This window comes from Carettochelys insculpta, chromosome 21 (genome assembly GCF_033958435.1).
Source record: "Carettochelys insculpta isolate YL-2023 chromosome 21, ASM3395843v1, whole genome shotgun sequence".
Taxonomy (NCBI): domain Eukaryota; kingdom Metazoa; phylum Chordata; order Testudines; family Carettochelyidae; genus Carettochelys; species Carettochelys insculpta.
Window position 1 is genome coordinate 25,655,386 of NC_134157.1, and position 18,254 is coordinate 25,673,639.

The 18,254-nt window shown below is 43.8% G+C and overlaps 1 protein-coding gene across 3 annotated transcripts in view; it reads left to right on the forward strand.

Moving 5' to 3' along the window:
* RALGPS1 (Ral GEF with PH domain and SH3 binding motif 1) overlaps positions 1 to 18,254 on the forward strand; it is a 445,865-nt gene that overhangs the window by 354,442 nt on the left and 73,169 nt on the right. For all 3 annotated transcript variants that reach the window (XM_075015701.1, XM_075015700.1, XM_075015702.1), the window contains one exon: positions 5,451 to 5,518. In XM_075015701.1, coding sequence (XP_074871802.1) covers positions 5,451 to 5,518 — 68 coding nt within the window. The remainder of the gene's footprint in view (positions 1 to 5,450; positions 5,519 to 18,254) is intronic.

Genomic DNA, 18,254 nt, shown 5'->3' on the forward strand with positions numbered 1-18,254 from the left:
CTCCTGCCATTGACCTTCCTTAAGCCTCATGGCTCACAAGGAGTTCCAGGGTCGATGTTGACCCCGGAATGCGCTGTTTTGTGCTGGAAGATCAAACCTAAACAGTCGATCTTCCAGAGTTAGTGTAGATGTAGCTTGATATACGTGAAGTCAAATAAAACATATAATCCATTTTGTATAGGCTCCTTGAATCCTAATAAGATTTCATGTAACGTCCTCATTTTGTCATTAAAATTTTCCAACACTAGCAAAGAGTGCAGTTCCAGGAACAGACCAGAAAATAAATTGTAAAATGTTTCCATAAAAACCAAGCAATGCCCACTGAAACAATAAAATGTAGAATAGCAAGTCTCAAAAGTGAACAAAGTTGAGATCAAAAGAATGAACATATAGAAAATTATAAAGAACAGAATTATCAATTTCTGGAACATTATCACAATTCTTGAGTTACAGGCATAGAAGATAAGGTCCCATTTGCAGGGACAAGGTGCCATTGATACCACTGGCTATGTCCCCTCATTACAGGGAATTCACAGATAATAGATGTTTCTTGTAAAGTAAATAAAATAACTTGCTGGAAGGCTCACCATTTGTACAATACTATTCTCCAAAATACCTTCAACCATGGCAGAAACATGCTGTGGATTATGCATTATTGTAATATGCTCTGCATTGCAGGGCTTCTGAAAGAAGCATGTCATTTTCTAGATAGTGAGATCCCACTGACGGAAATAAAAAAAAGGTGTCCCTTCCTTCAATGGAAAGGAATGTTTTATATCACCCATGAGGCTGCTGCTACAGAGATTTCCAAGGATCATTTAATGGACTACAATTCTAGTGCACTGAACAGAACCCTTTGCAAAATATCAGCCATGTTTGTTTTGTTACCATTGGGGGTATCTCTTTTAAATGGTTAACTTAGCTCATTACTTTCTTACATTACTACGTTTTGGATGGTTTATGAATTTAGTGCTCTTTTACTCATTCACACCTCCATTTAAGAAAGGGCTTAGCAGTGCTGTGCTCAAGGGGGAGAGCATTTGCCAATATTAATGTATGAAATTGGTTCATTGTAGTTGTTTCTTATGCTTTCAAGTGCTTTCTTTTTAATAGCGTATTCAGCTACTTAAATTTTAAAAATTAATAAAACTGTCAAAACTGAATTTGATTTATCCATACCTTGAACCAAACCTTAAATGTGCACTTTCAAAAGATTTCAGAACTGTTCTAGTTTTCAATAAACTCAGCTGCAGTCGGGGGAAAAGAAAATCTGCATTTGTTATTTTATGCTCCATGCTTTTCATATCTATTTGAAGTCACTGAAAAAACACATTTTTCCTTCCAAATTGAAAGGAATGGAAGAAGAATTCTTGCAAATATCTTTTTCTGAAGGACTTGGGTGCTGGACTAGATGACCTCCTAAGGTCCGTTCCAACCCAGGATTCTATGATTCTATCGCTTTACTTCCAAAATTTGTTTTTGAAATTATAGTAGCATACATTTGTGTATTTACGATCAGATTTTTTTAAAGTTCACTTATTTGTTGTTACCTATATGTTTTGCTTGGTATAGCTACATTAGGTCAGGCTTTACAGTGTTGTCACATAGTCACTGTCAAAACAAAAAGAAACTTTGTGCAACTGTGTGGTACCTTGTCATGTGTGCAAAAACATTATAAGGTGATCCTACAATAGTCTCCTGGAACAAGCAAATTGCAGCCCTTTGATATTCTTATTACAGTGGGATAATTAGAAAAAGGTAGGTCTATCACTCTTCAGCCTAAATTACATAAAGCAGTAAATTTATAGATTATCCATACAACTGCAACAAAATGGAAAGCTAAAGAACAGAGAGATGTGAATGGTTTCATAGATAATCCTAGAATGGACCTTTCTGATAATCTAATCTATACTCCTTGCAACACAAGCCACAGAACTTCCCTGAATGTAAGTACTGGTTGAGCTCAAATGTATCTTTTGTAAAATCATTCATTTTTTTTATCTAAAAATTTCCAGTGATGGAGAATCAATCACAACACTTGGTAACCTGTGCTGGTTTTTAATTACTCACTGTTTAAAAACTATGCCTTACTTCTAGTTTGATTTTGTCTAGCTTCAATTTTCAGTCATTTGATCTTGTTATACTCTTTGCCTGCTGGATTAAAGAACCCTCAATTATCAAGGTCTTTTCTCCATCCTGGTGGTTATAGGTTGATCAAGGCACCCCTTAACCTTCTCTGAATTCAGCAAAATGGATTGAACTCTATTGATCTATCCTTGTAAAGCATGTTTTCCAACCCTTTAATCATTTACATGGCTCTTCTCTGGACCCTCTTCAGTGTATTGAAATCCTTCTTGAACTGTGCACACTAGAACTGGACACAGCCTTCCAATAGCAATCATACTAGAATCAAATACAAAAGATAATGTAGCCTTCCTACATGGTAATTCCTTTAGAAAACAAAAAAACAAAAATCACATTAGCTCTTTTGGTCACATCATCATACTGCACACTCATATTCAGGTGATTATGCACCCTGACTATCCCACATTTCTTTTAGAGTCACTTGCTCAAAATAGAATCCCTCATTCTGCAAGTGTGACCTACATTTGTGGTTCCTAGCTGTATAATTTCGCATCTGGACAGATTAAAATCATATTCTTTGCTTATACCTGCTTCCCAAGTAATCCTGATGGCTGTATCAGAGACCTCTGCTCCATGTTCAGGAGGAGGGATAGCTCAGTGGTTTGAGCAATTAGTCTGCTAAACCTAGAGTTGTGAGTTCAATCCTTAGAAGAGTTTTGGTGAGGGAGCTGGGGTAAATAGATTTGAAACAAGAAATCCTGTGAGGGATGGTAATAGGTCCTGCTGTGAGCCCAGGAAACTGGGCTCAATGATATCTGAAGGTCCCTTCCACTTTCATGAGATTGGTGTATTTCCATATATATTATTTCCCACTCCACTCTCTGTAAATTATATTACTAACCTTTTATTTTTTTCAGCAGATTGTTAAAAATATTAAATAGCATAGGGATAAGAACTAATACCTAAGGGACTCAACTAGAAGCACCAACTACCATCAGCACTAAAAACACTCCTACTATGCATTCTCAAACTCCACTATGTTGCAATCCCTTTTCACAACAACATTAATACATGACCCCAGGGGGAGGCACCAATCTTAAGCTCCTCTGTCCCACACTGGGGGAGAGAAGCCAGAGACAAAGTCCCGCTATCCAGGAGGGGAGAGAGTGGGCTTGAGCCGGAATCCTGCTGCCTGAGCCCTCCTGCAACAAGTGAGAGTGGAGCGTGGGCCTCAGCTTTAGCAAGTCAGATGCTAGCCCTGGCAATCACATTAAAAGGGGGTCGCAAGACCAGTCAGCCAGTTTGCAATCCATTTAAAGTGCTCCTTGCTGATATTGCATTTGATCTAATTTCTTGATCAAACTATTGCGTGGTACCAGATCAAATGCCTTTTATAAATCTAAGATTAGTAGATCAGTGCTATTGTCTTTATCAAGCAGTTTCTTAACAATCAAATTCGTTTGACAAGATCTTTTTCAATAATCTTTTTCCAGCATAATCTGTTTCTGCCATAAAGCTGTGGATTACTTGAGACTTTGTCTGATGTGACAGCACTTTGCTTTGGGTGGGGAGCTGGTGGGACAGCTGCTCTTAGTTATACTCCTAATCTTGCCATGTGCTGAAGAGCTACGATGAATAATGTTGTTTGTAAAAACAATGAGAAGTCCTGTGGTATCTTATAGACTAACAGATTTTTTGGAACATAAGCTTTTGTGGGCAAAGACCCACTTCATCATGTATCTGACAAAACAGTAGTAAGCTTTTAATTTTTTTTTCAGCATGTTGTTAAAAATATTAAATAGCATAAGGCTAAGAACTAATACCTAAGGGACTCAGCTAGAAGCACCAACTACCATCACCACTAGAAACACTCCTATTAGGCACTGTCCGCCAGTGTGGGACAGAGGAGTTTAAGCTTGGGTGCCTCCCCTTGGCGTCATGTATTAATGTTGTTGTGAGAAGGGGGTTGCAATGTAGTGGACTAACTACAGACTAACATGACTATCCGTCTGATTACATGAATGTTGTTTGTGTGAATTTAAATACCCCTAGTAAAATTGCAGTCCTGTTCCAATTCTCCTCTCCAAAACACTGGTGCAGAACAGACTAACATGTATTTTGGAGCATAAGCTTTCGTGGGAAAAGACCCACTTCGTTAGATACATCTGTTAGTCTATAAGGTGCCACAGGACTTCTTGTTGTTCTCAAACATACAGATGAAAACAGCTACCGCTCTGATATTGGTGCAGAACAGATGATCTGTGGGTGCCAGGATGAGCAGTGTGCATGTTAAACATGAGTTGGCGGGAGGTTACAACAGAAGAATGGGGGCAGGCAGAGGAGTGGTGCTATACCACAGCAATGAATACATTATAAAATCTCAGGCAGGCAGAGTGATGTGTTTACAATTAATATTACATTTTTGTAACTTAACATTCCCACTATTAAATATATACATTTATTCAGTATTTTTTACAAATTCTTTCAAAGCCTTAGTTTCATAAATAAACACAATTAATACATTTATAAAAAAAAGTATTTCCTACCTCAGAGTTCCCTAGGATTATATAGGGAACCCATCCCCTATATACACACAAAGAAAGGGCAGAGTTCTTTACCAATGTGGTCCAGTCTTGTTTTCATGTCTGCATTTTCAAAATGATTTTTGCTTTGACTCAGGTGACCATCCATCCTGTTTTCAGCGGGATGGTGACTTATTTTAAAAAAGGGACTAATTGTCATGTATTTTCTGCCGGCAGTTGCAGCTGTCCTGTCCCTGCTGCTGAGGCTGAGGGAACGGGGGAAGGAAAGGAGGGGAGCACCGCGGCCGCCCCATCCCTGCAGCTTCCTCAGGGAAGTGGGTGGGGAGGCAGTGCCACGGCTGCCCCATCCTTGCAGCTTCTTTGGGGCTCAGGGTGGTTGGGGGCGGGGAAATGCCACAGCTGCCTCATCCCTGCTGCTTCCTTGAGGCTCCCGGGAGCACTGGGGACTGCTGCAGCCCAAGGACTGGAGAAGGTGGGCGGCTGCTGCCTTCTTCCCGGCTCCCCAGGACTTGGAGGAGCTGGAAGGAGCTGCCCCTCCACCCATATTTCCCTGTCCCGTATTTGGGACAGGGAGGTATGATCACCGAAGCTTTGACAAAATATAAAAGATAAATTCACACTGAGGTTATTTTCAACAGATATCTTAGTTTCTTTTGTGGATTTAAGGGGTACAGGTTTACTTTAGGAGCCCTAGACCTATTTTGTCATGAAGCTATGTGAATCAAACCAGACTTCCTATTAAAAATAAAATAGTTTGTTCTGTGTCCCTTTCCAACTTCCATGAATGATATCACAGCTAATGTCTAAAATCTTGCTTTCCAGATTATCCTTAAAAATTGAGCCAGGAAGCAGCTCTCCTCGACTGGTCTCCTCCAAGGAAGATCTTCCAGGTATAAAAAGCTGTGAATCTTTGCATCTCAACAACATACCAGTCTTCACTTACATAAATAATTCTTTCTTGTTTATGCAACTAGAGTTTCTGAACTTGTCGAGACCATATATTGAATATGATTTGCAATGGCATTTTACCTAGGAATTTGTTAAGTTTAAATGAGAAAATTGCATTTATTGTAATTAAATAGGTATGCTGAAAGAATTATCACACAATTAGTGCCTCACTGTGAATTTTAAAGCATCCAGTGATGTAGATGATTAGAACAGTGAACTGTAGAACTGTCATTGATGAATTTTTCCATAGTGAGTACCTGCCTTCAGTATATTTGTAATACCAAGAATAAGTGCTCACTTGGTAGAATAAATATCCAATCAATTTAGAACAAATCACACAGCTTGTAGTTAGTCTGGAATTCACCACCTTCGGCAATCAGAATCAAATATTACAGCAGCAGCAAAGAAGTATCTGGATAATTGTATAATTGCCAATAACAATTACAGATAGTAAGCTAAGGTGATCACTAGATGTCATGCTTTGTTTTTTAAAATGATTGCCCATAGTGGTCAAGAACAGAGTTTTGCCTTTTCATCTGCAATAGAATGGCAAATCCAAGCATCTTTTAAAAAATAAGTAAAATCAAAACCTATAGGCTGGATCTACACGGAGCCCCTCTCCCAGCAACTCTGTGGTAATGAGCAGCCTCACAATTGCAAATGGCTGCTCATTAGCATGGTCCTGTGACTCATTAGCATAGCCGTGCAAGATCTCACTCTTGGCAGAGAGGGTGCCAGCAGTAAAGAAGCCATGTGGATGTGCCCCTGCTGGCAAAAAGCCCCTCTGTTGCCAGCCCCTTATGCCTGAAAAAATTCACTTGCAGAGATTGTTGATGGAGCATGCATTCAGCACTCCTAATGGTTTTATCTATATATTACCAGAAAATGGAAAATGAGCTTTTCTAGAGTTTGTAGTTGGGAAACCCCACAGTTTTAATATCCAATATACAAGCCAACTAGGTATTTTCCTCTGTACTTGTAAGTAAGAATACAGATGTATTGCAGTACTACTAGAGTTAATCTTTTCGGATGACCTGCATGGGTTGGCAAAGGCTAACCAAGCCTGTCTCTGCACCAGCCTTGTCACCACATCAGTTCCTGTCAGGGACCACCAGGCCCAATGGTTTTACTTTGTGCTGCTTTGTCAGACTTGCCATGGAACAGCCTCCAGACTTAGAGAGAGCAATTTTTATTAATGGTCAGTTATCAGATGGTAACTTATAAATAAGCATAATTTATCACTGTACACAAATGCTACCTCAGGAACAGAGTATTTGTACATAAAACAGAAAATGGTTGAATTCAGTGTTTGTTATAAAAGTGCTTTTTCGGTTGTACCTATCTAGTGAATAGAGTGCAGATCTCTTTCATTGTGTTTGTTTCAGTGCGCTAAATTATAAATTATTATTGTCACATAGTTCTATGTAAAGTAGCACAGGAAACTAAGGAACAGAAGTATATTACCTCCAGAAAGGGTAAAATAGTGTGATTACTACCTAACATTTTGTATTATCTATCTATGAAGTAAAATTCATAAGAGATTTTGACTGGTGCCTGTTCTCCCAATATATAGACATGCTTCACCATTATCTAATAAGACTTGTTTGGAAGCAGAATAAAGCTAATAACTACACAATACAGGTTATTTCATGCTTTTAAGTGCCCTGTTACCAGTTTTAAGGTTAAGTATAAACTTTCACAGTTACTGGATTGTAGGCAGATCTGAGAGATTCAGTGGTACTCTGGGTTCAACACACTGCTTTCCTTGACTTGACTAAATAGACACTGAGGATATTATGAAACATGAGTTAAGTCATAGGAATGGAGTCTTGTTTTACTAAAACTAGGCTATGTATTTGGTTAAAGGGCCACTGTTAAGATTATTTGGCCCAAAATGCAACTTACCTTTTTATTGCTCACGTTTCCAGAAATCATGTCATTCTGTATGATAAGGGTTTGCAGTCTGTGAGTAGTCGTTTGGAAAATAAATTCTTCCAAACTTGCTTGCCTTTATTGAATTAACCAGCCACAAAGAAGCTCATGTGTGCAGCCCAACCCCTATGGATAATAACTAACTAGTGTTTAACTAAGTCTCCAGGAGCCTATAAGAATGTATTGGTAAGTACATGCACATTGGGGAGGGGAATATATGGTATCAGTTTTCTGCCTCTAAGAGCTTTTTTAAATAGTGAGGGAAAATGCTTTTAAGAAACTGAAGTTTATATCTTATTGGTGTCCTTCCGAAATATGTGAAATTTTTAGGAGATACAGAAGTATATAGGGCTCACTTGGGCTTCCCCTTGATAACATAATTCTAGCGTTCTGAATAGATTTTTAGGATCAGATGTGTAATCTGGACAGGGACTGAAAAATTTGGATTATCTTGATAAATTCATTTTTACTAAGGTAGCCCAAAAAGAAGCTATGTACAGGTGTAGCCGGTTCAGGCTCCTGGAAAGGCTCCTCCCCTTCTGGATCAGTGGGCGGCCAGCCTGCCCCACTGCCATGAATGTCCAACAATCAAAACAGCCCCCAAGTCACTAGTTTGGGGGGCAGTTCCCACCTTGCCTCAGGTGTGTGAGAGGTAACAGTTCACAAGCCCCCTGCCTTACCTTAGGCAGGTGCTGGAGGAAATTAGCTTGAATCAGAGCCTAGCCTGAGGTCCGGGCAACAGCAAGCCCCCAGGCTTTGTTGGCCACCAGCCCTAGCTCAGGGCAGGGCAGCACACATCAAAGGAAGCCTAAGCCCTGGAGCAAGGTGGGGCAGCAAACAACAGTTGTTATGTGGCCGCCGACCCTAGCTCAGGGCAGGGCAGCACACATCAAACAGAGCCCAAGCCCGGGAGCAAGGCAAGGCAAACCCAGGCCCTGGCCCAGCGTGGGGCAACAAACGTACAGTCTCACAGCAGGCCAGGCCCTAGTTCAGGGCAGGGCAGCAAACAAACAAGACTCTGCCCATGCTGGCAGAGAAGGGGAGGCTATCATCCGGCAGCCCGCCAACTCCACCACATCCCAACCCAGGGGCCCTGGTCGTAGCAGCATAGTCTGCTGCGCCGGTCAGCAGGGAATCCAGACCACAACACACCAACCCTTAGACCTTTTATGGTCCTCTTACCCCCTGGGCCACTCTCGGCCTCCCCCCCCGGCATATACCCAAAGTCCACCCAATGTCTCAGGGCTCATGGGGTTTCAGGTCTGGCTGGGGTCTGGGAGGCCTGAGTCCAGGCCTACATGGCCTGCTGAATCCCCTGCCTCAGGCTGGCTTGGGATGCAGGCTGAGGTAGATACTCTGCTCAGTCCTCCGGCTCTGGCTGCCCTGTTCTAGCAGGCAGATTCCTGTGGGATCTACGGGTGTCAGCACCAGCAGAGGCCCAGGCAATCTAATTCAGGCCTTGGCCGCACTTAGCCGGCTCTCAAACACTGAAACAGGGAGCCCATGGCCGTCCCCTGGCTCCTCTAGGGGCTCAGTGCCAGCTGAGAACTCAGCCTCCCAGGTGGGGAGCCCAGAGCCACCCTTTGGCTCCTCAGGAGGCTCCACCTAACTGAGCCCTCAGGCTGAGCTTTTCGAGGGCTGGCCCCACTGCCTGACTTCCAGTCGGGTGACTGGGAGGGGCCAGGCTTCACACACAATGGCTGCTGGCAGGGGTCCTCCCCTTCTGGGTAGTGCCTTGGCCATCCCACCCCACTACAACAGGTGAAATATAAATATAGAATTGTAGGACTGGAAGGGACCTCGCGTGATCTTCTGGTCGAGTCCCCTTCATTTAAGACAGGGCTAAGCCACTGTCAATATCATCCCTGACAGGTGTTTGTCTAACCTGATCTTAAAAATCTCTAATGACAGAGACTCCACAACCTGTCTAGGCAATTTACTCTAGTGTTCACCATCCTGATAGGATGTATTTCCTAAGCTGTGTCTACACGTGCACGCTACTTCGAAGTAGTGGCACTAACTTCGAAATAGCGCCCATCACGGCTACACGTGTTGGGCAATATTTCAATGTTAACATCGACGTTAAGTGGCGAGATGTCGAAGCTGCTAACCCCATGAGGGGATAGGAATAGCACCCTACTTCGACGTTCAATGTCGAAGTAGGGACCGTGTAGTTGTTGCGCGTCCCGCAACATCGGAATTGCGGGGTCCTCCATGGCGGCCATCAGCTGAGGGGTTGAGAGACGGTCTCTCTCCAGCCCCTGCGGGGCTCTATGGTCACCGTGTGCAGCAGCCCTTAGCCCAGGGCTTCTGGCTGCTGCTGCTGCAGCTGGGGATCCATGCTGCATGCACAGGGTCTGCAACCAGTTGTGGGCTCTGTGGATCTTGTGTTGTTTAGTGCAACTGTGTCTGGGAGGGGCCCTTTAAGGGAGCGGCTTGCTGTTGAGTCCGCCCTGTGACCCTGTCTGCAGCTGTGCCTGGCACCCTTATTTCGATGTGTGCTACTTTGGCGTGTAGACGTTCCCTCGCAGCGCCTATTTCGATGTGGTGCTGCGCAACGTCGATGTTGAACGTCGACGTTGCCAGCCCTGGAGGACGTGTAGATGTTATTCATCGAAATAGCCTATTTCGATGTAGCGTTCACGTGTAGACGTAGCCCTAATGTCCAACCTAAGCCCCATTTGGTGCAATTTAAACCCATTCCTCCTTGTCTTTTCCTTAAGGTTAAGCAGAAAAAAATCTCTCCCTCCTCCTTCAAAAACCTTCTATGTATTGTGGTACAGCAGGGCCAGAGAGCAGAGTGGTCTTATTGGATTCCAGGAGGTGGGTGAGCATAAGTCTTTAGTTAGATCAATGAAACCATATATAGTGGTCGGTTTGCTCCTGACACTTTTCTTGCAGCTGTCATGATGTTAAGATAATATCTGCAGTTCCTCACTGTGGTCAGAAACTACTCTTTGACTTTGGTAAAAATGTTTCTGACAAGGGAGGAAGGTGAGTTACAAGGATCTGTGCCACAACTTTGTCTGCAGTGGCAAGGAGAGAGATACCATGATAGTTTCCACAGTCTGTCATCCTCTTCAAGAAAGGGGATAAAGCAATCAGGGCATCTCTTCCTTTATCCAGATTTTAAGATGAGCAGGAGATAAGGTAGATGAGGCTTTCTTCAGGCAGCTAAGTGAAGCTACCAAATCACAGGCCCTGGCTCTCATGGGACACTTTAATCATCCGGACATTTGTTGGGAGACCAATACAGCAGCACACAGACAATCCAGGAAGTTTTGGAGAATGTTGGGAACAACTTCTTGGTATAAGTGCTGAAGGAACCAACTAGGGGCCATGCGCAACTTGACCTGCTGCTCACAAACAGGGAAGGACTAGTAGGAGAAGTAAAAGTGGGTGGAAACCTGGGCTGCAGCGACCATGAGATCATAGGATCTGGACAAAAGGAAGAAGGGTGAGCTGTAACATATAGACCCTTGATTTCAAAAGAGCAGACTTCAACTCCCTGAGAAAACTTGTCATGATCATGAAGGGTAGCCAGCAGCCTGGGAGTAAAAGGGTTAACCTCCTTAGCCAGGTGGGGTTGGCCTATAGGAATGTAGGCAAGAATTGACTTTTTTGGCTCCTCTCTTTTTCTGTCATCTGTTGCTTCTTGTTCTTTCCAGCCATGAGGGAGACAGACACAGAATACCTCCCTCCAAGAATAGGCCCTCCAGTCTTCTGTAAGTAGGGTAAAGTTTAGATAAATCTGTTAGGCTTTATTGTTTTATGGTTTGGTCAGTGGGATCTGATGTCTGTGCACTTTTTAGAAATGTTCTTTTACTCTCCTGGTAATTAAGTTCTAGGCCCATGGTGGAGACTCCCCATGTGTTTTACTTTGTGACTCTTCCATCTAGTCATGAGGCTTGCAACATGAATATTGTTGTAATAATAAAAGTTCTCTCTTTTTCTTTTTATTCACCTGGTATTGGTTAATGTTTGTGTCCTGGTTTTTACTTTTGGGGCTGAGATTTCCCAAGTAGGCTCTCCCTGGTTTCCTTATTGTTACTTGGGTGGTGGCAGCGAATTTTATGCCCAAAATCTAAGGTTTTTACGATTTAGGGTGGGGGGAGTTTATACCAAAACTTGGTAGATAAGGTTTTAGAGGTACTTTTGCTGGCCCCCATTTCTGTCATGGCTCCTTCCACACTCTAGCAAGACAAATGCAGAACTGATGAGCAGGATCCCTTGGGAAACAAAGATGAAGGGGAACAGAGTTCAAGAGAACTGGCAGTATTTTAAAGAAGTCTTACTGAAGGCACATAGTAAGAAATGCAAACATGGTAGTTAACCAGCTTGGCTTAACAAGTTAGCTTAAACTCAAAAAGGATGCGTACAAGAAATGGACACGTGGACAATTGACTAAGGAGGAGTATAAACATACGGCTGGAGAATGCCAGGGCGTAATCAGGACAGTGAAAGCACAATTGGAACTGCAGATGGCAAGGGATGTGAAGAGTAACAATAAGGGTTTCTACAGGCATGTTAACAATAAACAGGTTATCAGAGAAGGTGTGGGGCCGTTACTGGATGAAAGAGGTAACCTAGTGACAGATGGTGTAGGAAAGGCTGAAGTACTCAATGCTTTTTTTGCCTCAGTCTTCACAGACAAAGTCAACTCCCACACTACGGCCCTCAGCAATGCAGTATGGGAAGGTGGAGGGCAGCCATCTGTGAGGAAGGAACAAGTTCTGAGCTATCTAGAAAAACTAGATGTACACAAGTCCATGGATCCAGATTTAATGCACCCAAGGGTGCTGAGGGAGTAGGCAGATGTCATTGCTGAGCCTTTGGCCATTATCTTTGAAGACTCTTGGAGATCGGGGAAGATATCAGATGACTGGAAAAAGGCAAACGTAGTGCCCATGCTTAAAAAAGGAAAGAAGGACAATCCAGGAAATTATAGACCAGTCAGCTTTACCTCAATCCCTGGGAAAATAAAGGAGAGGTTCCTCAAAGAATCGATTTTGAAGCACTTGGAAGAGGGGAAAGTGATAAAAGTGGCCAACGTGGATTCACCAGGGGTAAGTCGTGCCTGACCAATCTGATTAGCTTCTCTGATGAGGTAACAAGCTCTGTGGACATGGGAAAGTCAGTGTATGTGATATAGCTTGACTTCAGCAAAGCTTTTGATGTCTCCCTGGACATTCAGTGGCAGATTTAAGGGTGACAGTTCTGAAACAAAAAAATTTTAAAAATTAAATAGAGAGAGAAATCTCTGTGCTGCAATTCATTTGCAAATTTGACTCCATTAACCATGGATTACACAGAGACTGGGAGTGGCTCACAGCTTACAAAGGCAGTTTCTCTGCTTTGGGTGCTAATAGCTCCCCTTTAGACTCTGAGAGAGGCTCACATCCCCCATCTGATCTGACTTGTTTTTTCCTCTTTTGAGAAGTGTTGTTGACACGGGGCCATTTCACCATTGCTGAATAGACCTTGTCAGCTCTGGCCCTCCCTCTTACTGGGACCCCACTCTTTAAATACCCCTCTGAAACCACACCCCCATTCATGCATCTGATGAAGCAGGTCTTTGCTTCTACACGCTGTGTTTACACTTACTAAAAACTTTGAAATGGCCATGCTAATGGCCAGATCAGAGAATACTAATGAGGCGCTGAAATGCTCATAGGACTAAGGGGATTTCAGAAAGGACCCCTGTGTAGACAAGCCACGGGAGCAAAACACAGTAATTTCAAAGTGCCACGGCCAGCAGCATGCTAATGAGGCTCTGAATATGCTTTTTATTGCCTCATTAGTATTCTTCGATCTGGCCATTTCGAAGTCTTTGGTAAGTGTTGACATAGCCATAGTGGAACTTCTATACTCCTGTGTCTGTTTTCAGTGCATATGCTTAATGATTCTGCTAATCCACTGGTCTTCTGTTACCTGGCAAACGGACATTTCCAGAAACTCAATCTTCTCATTAAGGCCCCTTTCATAGCAGACTTTCTACTGTATTTAGGAGTCATATAACTTTGTCTGATCTAGCATTTTAGCAGATTTTAATCATGGTTAAAATAATTTCCAGCTAAACCATCTTATGATAAGTACAGTAAACCTTCGAGATACGTGCAATCAAGTTGCATGTGTCTCGGGTTAATGCAACTGCTGCCCCTGACATGAGCAGGGAAACCACTTCTGTCAGGGGCAGCAGCGTGACTTTTGCCACCCCTAACAGGAGTGGTTAATGCTCCTGTCGGGCAGGAGTCTTCCCTGTCAAGGGTGGGAGCTGTGAGTCAGGCTGCCATCCCTGACAGGAACGGGAAACTGCTCCTGTCAGGGACAGCAGCCTGACTTGCAGTTGCCAATCCTGATGGGTGCAGTTTTCTGTCAGGAGTGGTAGCTGTGAGTTAGGCTGCTGTCCCTGACAGGAGCAGTTTTTCCTCACTCAGCCTGACTCTTCCCTCCCCACCCCCAACAGGAGCAGTTTCCCGGTCTCTGAAGTGGCGGGAAGATGGGAACCAGGCAGCAGCTGGTCAGTTTCCTGGGTCCCACAAGCAGCAAGCAGGGGGAGATGGGTACCAGGCTGCTCCCTGGGTCCTGGTTCCCAGCCACTCTGGGAGCCAGGAAACTGCTGAGCTGGTCAGTTTCCCAGCTCCTGCAAGCCCAGCAGAGCCAGGAACTGGGCTGCAGCCTGGTTCCTGTCTCCCCTGGACTTGCACAAAAATTCAAGTGAGAGTTTACTGCACCATAAACATTTTTAAAAAACAATACTGTTTGGCCAGGCATGTAAAGGATACAGCTACAGCAATGTTTTAAACAGTTTGAGTATGATTTGGCTCTACAGATATGTAGTGGCCCACAAGAAAAGGGATTTATTCCACAGAGAGAAGATAAAAAGCGCAGCATGCCTGTGTTCAGAAGAAAAAGCAGTCAAGTAGCACTTTACAGACCAGCAAAATAGTTTATTAGGTGAGCTTTCGTGGGACAGACCCACTTCTTCAGACCATAGCTAGACCAGAACAGACTCAATATTTAAGACACAGAGAACCAAAAACAGTAAGCAAGGAGGACAAATCAGAAAAAGATAATCAAGGTGAGCAAATCAGAGACTGGAGGGGTTGGGGAGGAAGAAGGTCTCCATTACAGGGGGTTAAAGAAAGGAAGGTGGAGGGAACAAGGGGACAGAGAGAGACAAAATAGTTCCTTATCAGAGAGGTAGCCATGTTAGTCTGTGTCTTCCAGAACAACAAGAAGTCCTGTGGCACCTTATAGACCAACAGATATTTTGGGGGCTGGGTTTGGGGCTGATGAAGAGTAGAGCCTGGGGAGGGGGGTGGGTTCGCAAGATGGGGGGTAAAAGTTGGAGATAGGAGGGTGGATTTCTGGACTGAGGTGGGTAATGCTTGGAGATGGGGCAACTTAACTTTCTAACTTGTACAAATCACTGTCTGTGCGCAGTTCTTAAAATAAGGGTGACAAAATATGGTTTGCCATTATTTATTAAGGACCATCTCTGGAGTCACGACACAAGGGAGATAAAATATGGAGGTCATGGTTGAAAAAAGGTTGCATGGTGACTCAAAGTCCAGCTCCAAAAAAGGCTGAGGAAATTACATTAATGTGATTGCCTGTCCATTAGTCTCTCCCATGAGCTACTAGATACATCATAGGTTGAACTGCTTCAGTATTAAAGGCAATAAAACTTAAACTGATGGCTTTCTAGCTAAGCTCTGAGGCTGGGTCTACACTACAGAGTTTTATCGACAGAAGGGGCCTTCATTCTGTCAACAAAGTTTCGACAGAACTCTGCATTTTCTTTGACAGTATTATCCCTCAAAAATTTGAAGCATAACAATCTCTGGACAGCGAACTGTCAACAAAAATGCAGTGTGGCCACTTCTGTCGACAGAGAGGGCTTCCAGTTGCTGGGCAGCCCTCTTTGCAGAGCTGCATTCTGCTTTCTGGCACCAGAGGGCAGTGCAGCTTGTCGACAGAGCAAGTTGTGCATAGATCCAATCTGTTGACAGAGGTTGGCTGTGTTTACACTTGCATTCCTCTTTCAAAAGAGGTATGCAAATGAGAGAAATTGGAAATACAGTTGAGGTGCAGATTTGCATATCTGGCAGCTCATTTGCATATTCTTATTTCAAAATAACTTCTTTCGAAAGAAGAACATAAGAATGGCCATACTGGGTCAGACCAAAGGTCCATCCAGCCCAGTATCCTGTCTGCCGACAGTGGCCAATCCCAGGTGCCCCAGAGAAGGAAAACAGAAGACAATGATCAAGTGATTTATCTCCTGCCATCCGTCTCCTGCCCTTGTACTGAAGGCTAGGGCACCCTACTTTACCCCTGGCTAATAGCCATTTATGGACCTAACCTGCAAAAATTTATCAAGCTCTTTTTTAAACCCTAATAGAGTCCTGGCCTTCACAGCCTCCTCCGGCAAGGAGTTCCACAGGTTGACTGTGCGCTGTGTGAAGAAAAATTTCCTTTTATTAGTTTTGAACCTACTACCCATCAATTTCATTTGGTGTGCCCTAGTTCTTGTATTATGGGAAAAGGTAAATAATTTTTCTATATTCACTTTCTCCACACCATTCATGATTTTATATACCTCTATCATATCACCCCTCAGTCGCCTCTTCTCCAGACCGAAAAGTCCCAGTATCTCTAGCCTCTCCCCATATGGGACCCGTTCCAAACCCCTAATCATCTTAGTCGCCCTTTTCTGAACCTTTTCTAATGCCAATATATCTTTTTTGAGGTGAGGAGACCACATCTGCACACAGTACTCAAGATGTGGGCGTACCATAGTTTTATATAGGGGAAGTATGATATCTTTTGTCTTATTATCTATCCCTTTTTTAATAATTCCTAACATCCTATTTGCTTTACTAACTGCCGCTGCACACTGCGTGGATGTCTTCAGAGAACTATCCACTATAACTCCAAGATCCCTTTCCTGATCTTTCGTAGCTAAATTTGACCCCATCACGTTGTACGTGTAATTTGGGTTATTTTTTCCAATGTGCATTACCTTACACTTACCCACATTAAATTTCATTTGCCATTTTGCTGCCCAATCACTCAGTTTGCTGAGATCTTTTTGTAGTTCTTCACAATCCCTTTTGGTTTTGACTGTCCTGAACAACTTGGTGTCATCTGCAAACTTTGCCACCTCACTGCTTACCTCATTTTCTAGATTGTTGATGAACAAGTTGAACAGGATTGGTCCCAGGACTGACCCCTGGGGAACACCACTAGTTACCCCCCTCCATTGTGAAAATTTACCATTTATTCCAACCCTTTGTTTTCTGTCTTTTAACCAATTCCCGATCCATGAAAGGATCTTTCCTCCTATCCCATGACCGCCTAATTTACATAAAAGCCTTTGGTGTGGGACCGTGTCAAAGGCTTTCTGGAAATCTAGGTATATTATGTCCACTGGGTGCCCCTTGTCCGCATGTTTATTAACCCCTTCAAAGAATTCTAATAGATTAGTTAGACACTACTTCCCTCTGCAGAAACCATGCTGACTTTTGCCCAACAATTCGTGCTCTTCTACGTGCCTTGCAATTTTATTCTTTACTATTGTTTCTACTAATTTGCCTGGTACTGATGTTAGACTTATCGGTCTATAATTGACAGGGTCTCCTCTGGAGCCTTTTTTAAATATTGGCGTTATATTGGCCATCTTCCAGTCATTGGGTACCGAAGCGTATTTAAAGGATAGGTTACAAACCACTGTTAATAACTCCGCAATTTCACATTTGAGTTCTTTCAGAACCCTTGGGTGAATACCGTCTGGTCCTGGAGACTTGTTACTATTCAGCTTATCAATTAACTCCAAAACCTCCTCTAATGTCACTTCAATCTGGGAGAGTTCCTCAGATTTGTCACCTAAAAAGGCTGGCTCAGATTTAGGAACCTCTGTAACATCCTCAGCCGTAAAGACTGAAGCAAAGAAATCATTTAATCGCTCCGCAATGGCACTGTCTTCCTTGATCGCTCCTTTTATATCTTTATCGTCCAAGGGCCCCACTGCTTTTTTAGCGGGCTTCCTGCTTCTAATGTATTTAAAAAACATTTTACTATCATTTTTTGAATTTTTGGCTAGCTGTTCCTCAAAATCTTTTTTGGCTTTTCTTACTACATTATGGCTACATCTACACGTGCACGCTACATCGAAGTAGTGACATCGAAATAGCCTATTTCGATGAATAGCGTCTACACGTCCTCCAGGGCCGGCAACGTCGATGTTCAACTTCGACGTTGCGCAGCCCAACATCGAAATAGGCGCAGCGAGGGAACGTCTACACGCCAAAGTAGCACACATCGAAATAGGGATGCCAGGCACAGGTGCAGACAGGGTCACAGGGCGGACTAGCGCTTCCGGGGCAACAGCTAGCCGCTCCCTTAAAGGGCCCCTCCCAGACACACTCAGCCTGCACAGCATGTGGTCTGAGGAGCCATAGGCACACAGACCCCGGGCGCCGCAGTCATGGACCCCCAGCAGCAGCAGCAGCAGCAGCAGCAGCAGCCAGAGGTCCACCCAGCCCTCCCGGCAGGAGCAGGGCTTGCCCTGCTCCGTGCCATGCGGGAGGCAGCTGAGCACCTCCTTGCCCCAGAGGAGGAGATGCCCCCAGGGCAGCAGGGCTCAACCCCTACCCCTGCAGCACCCCGCCCCCCCCCTCCGCCTCACATGCCGGCGGCTGTGGAGTTACCCCACCAGCACTGACTGGTGGGAGCGGCTGG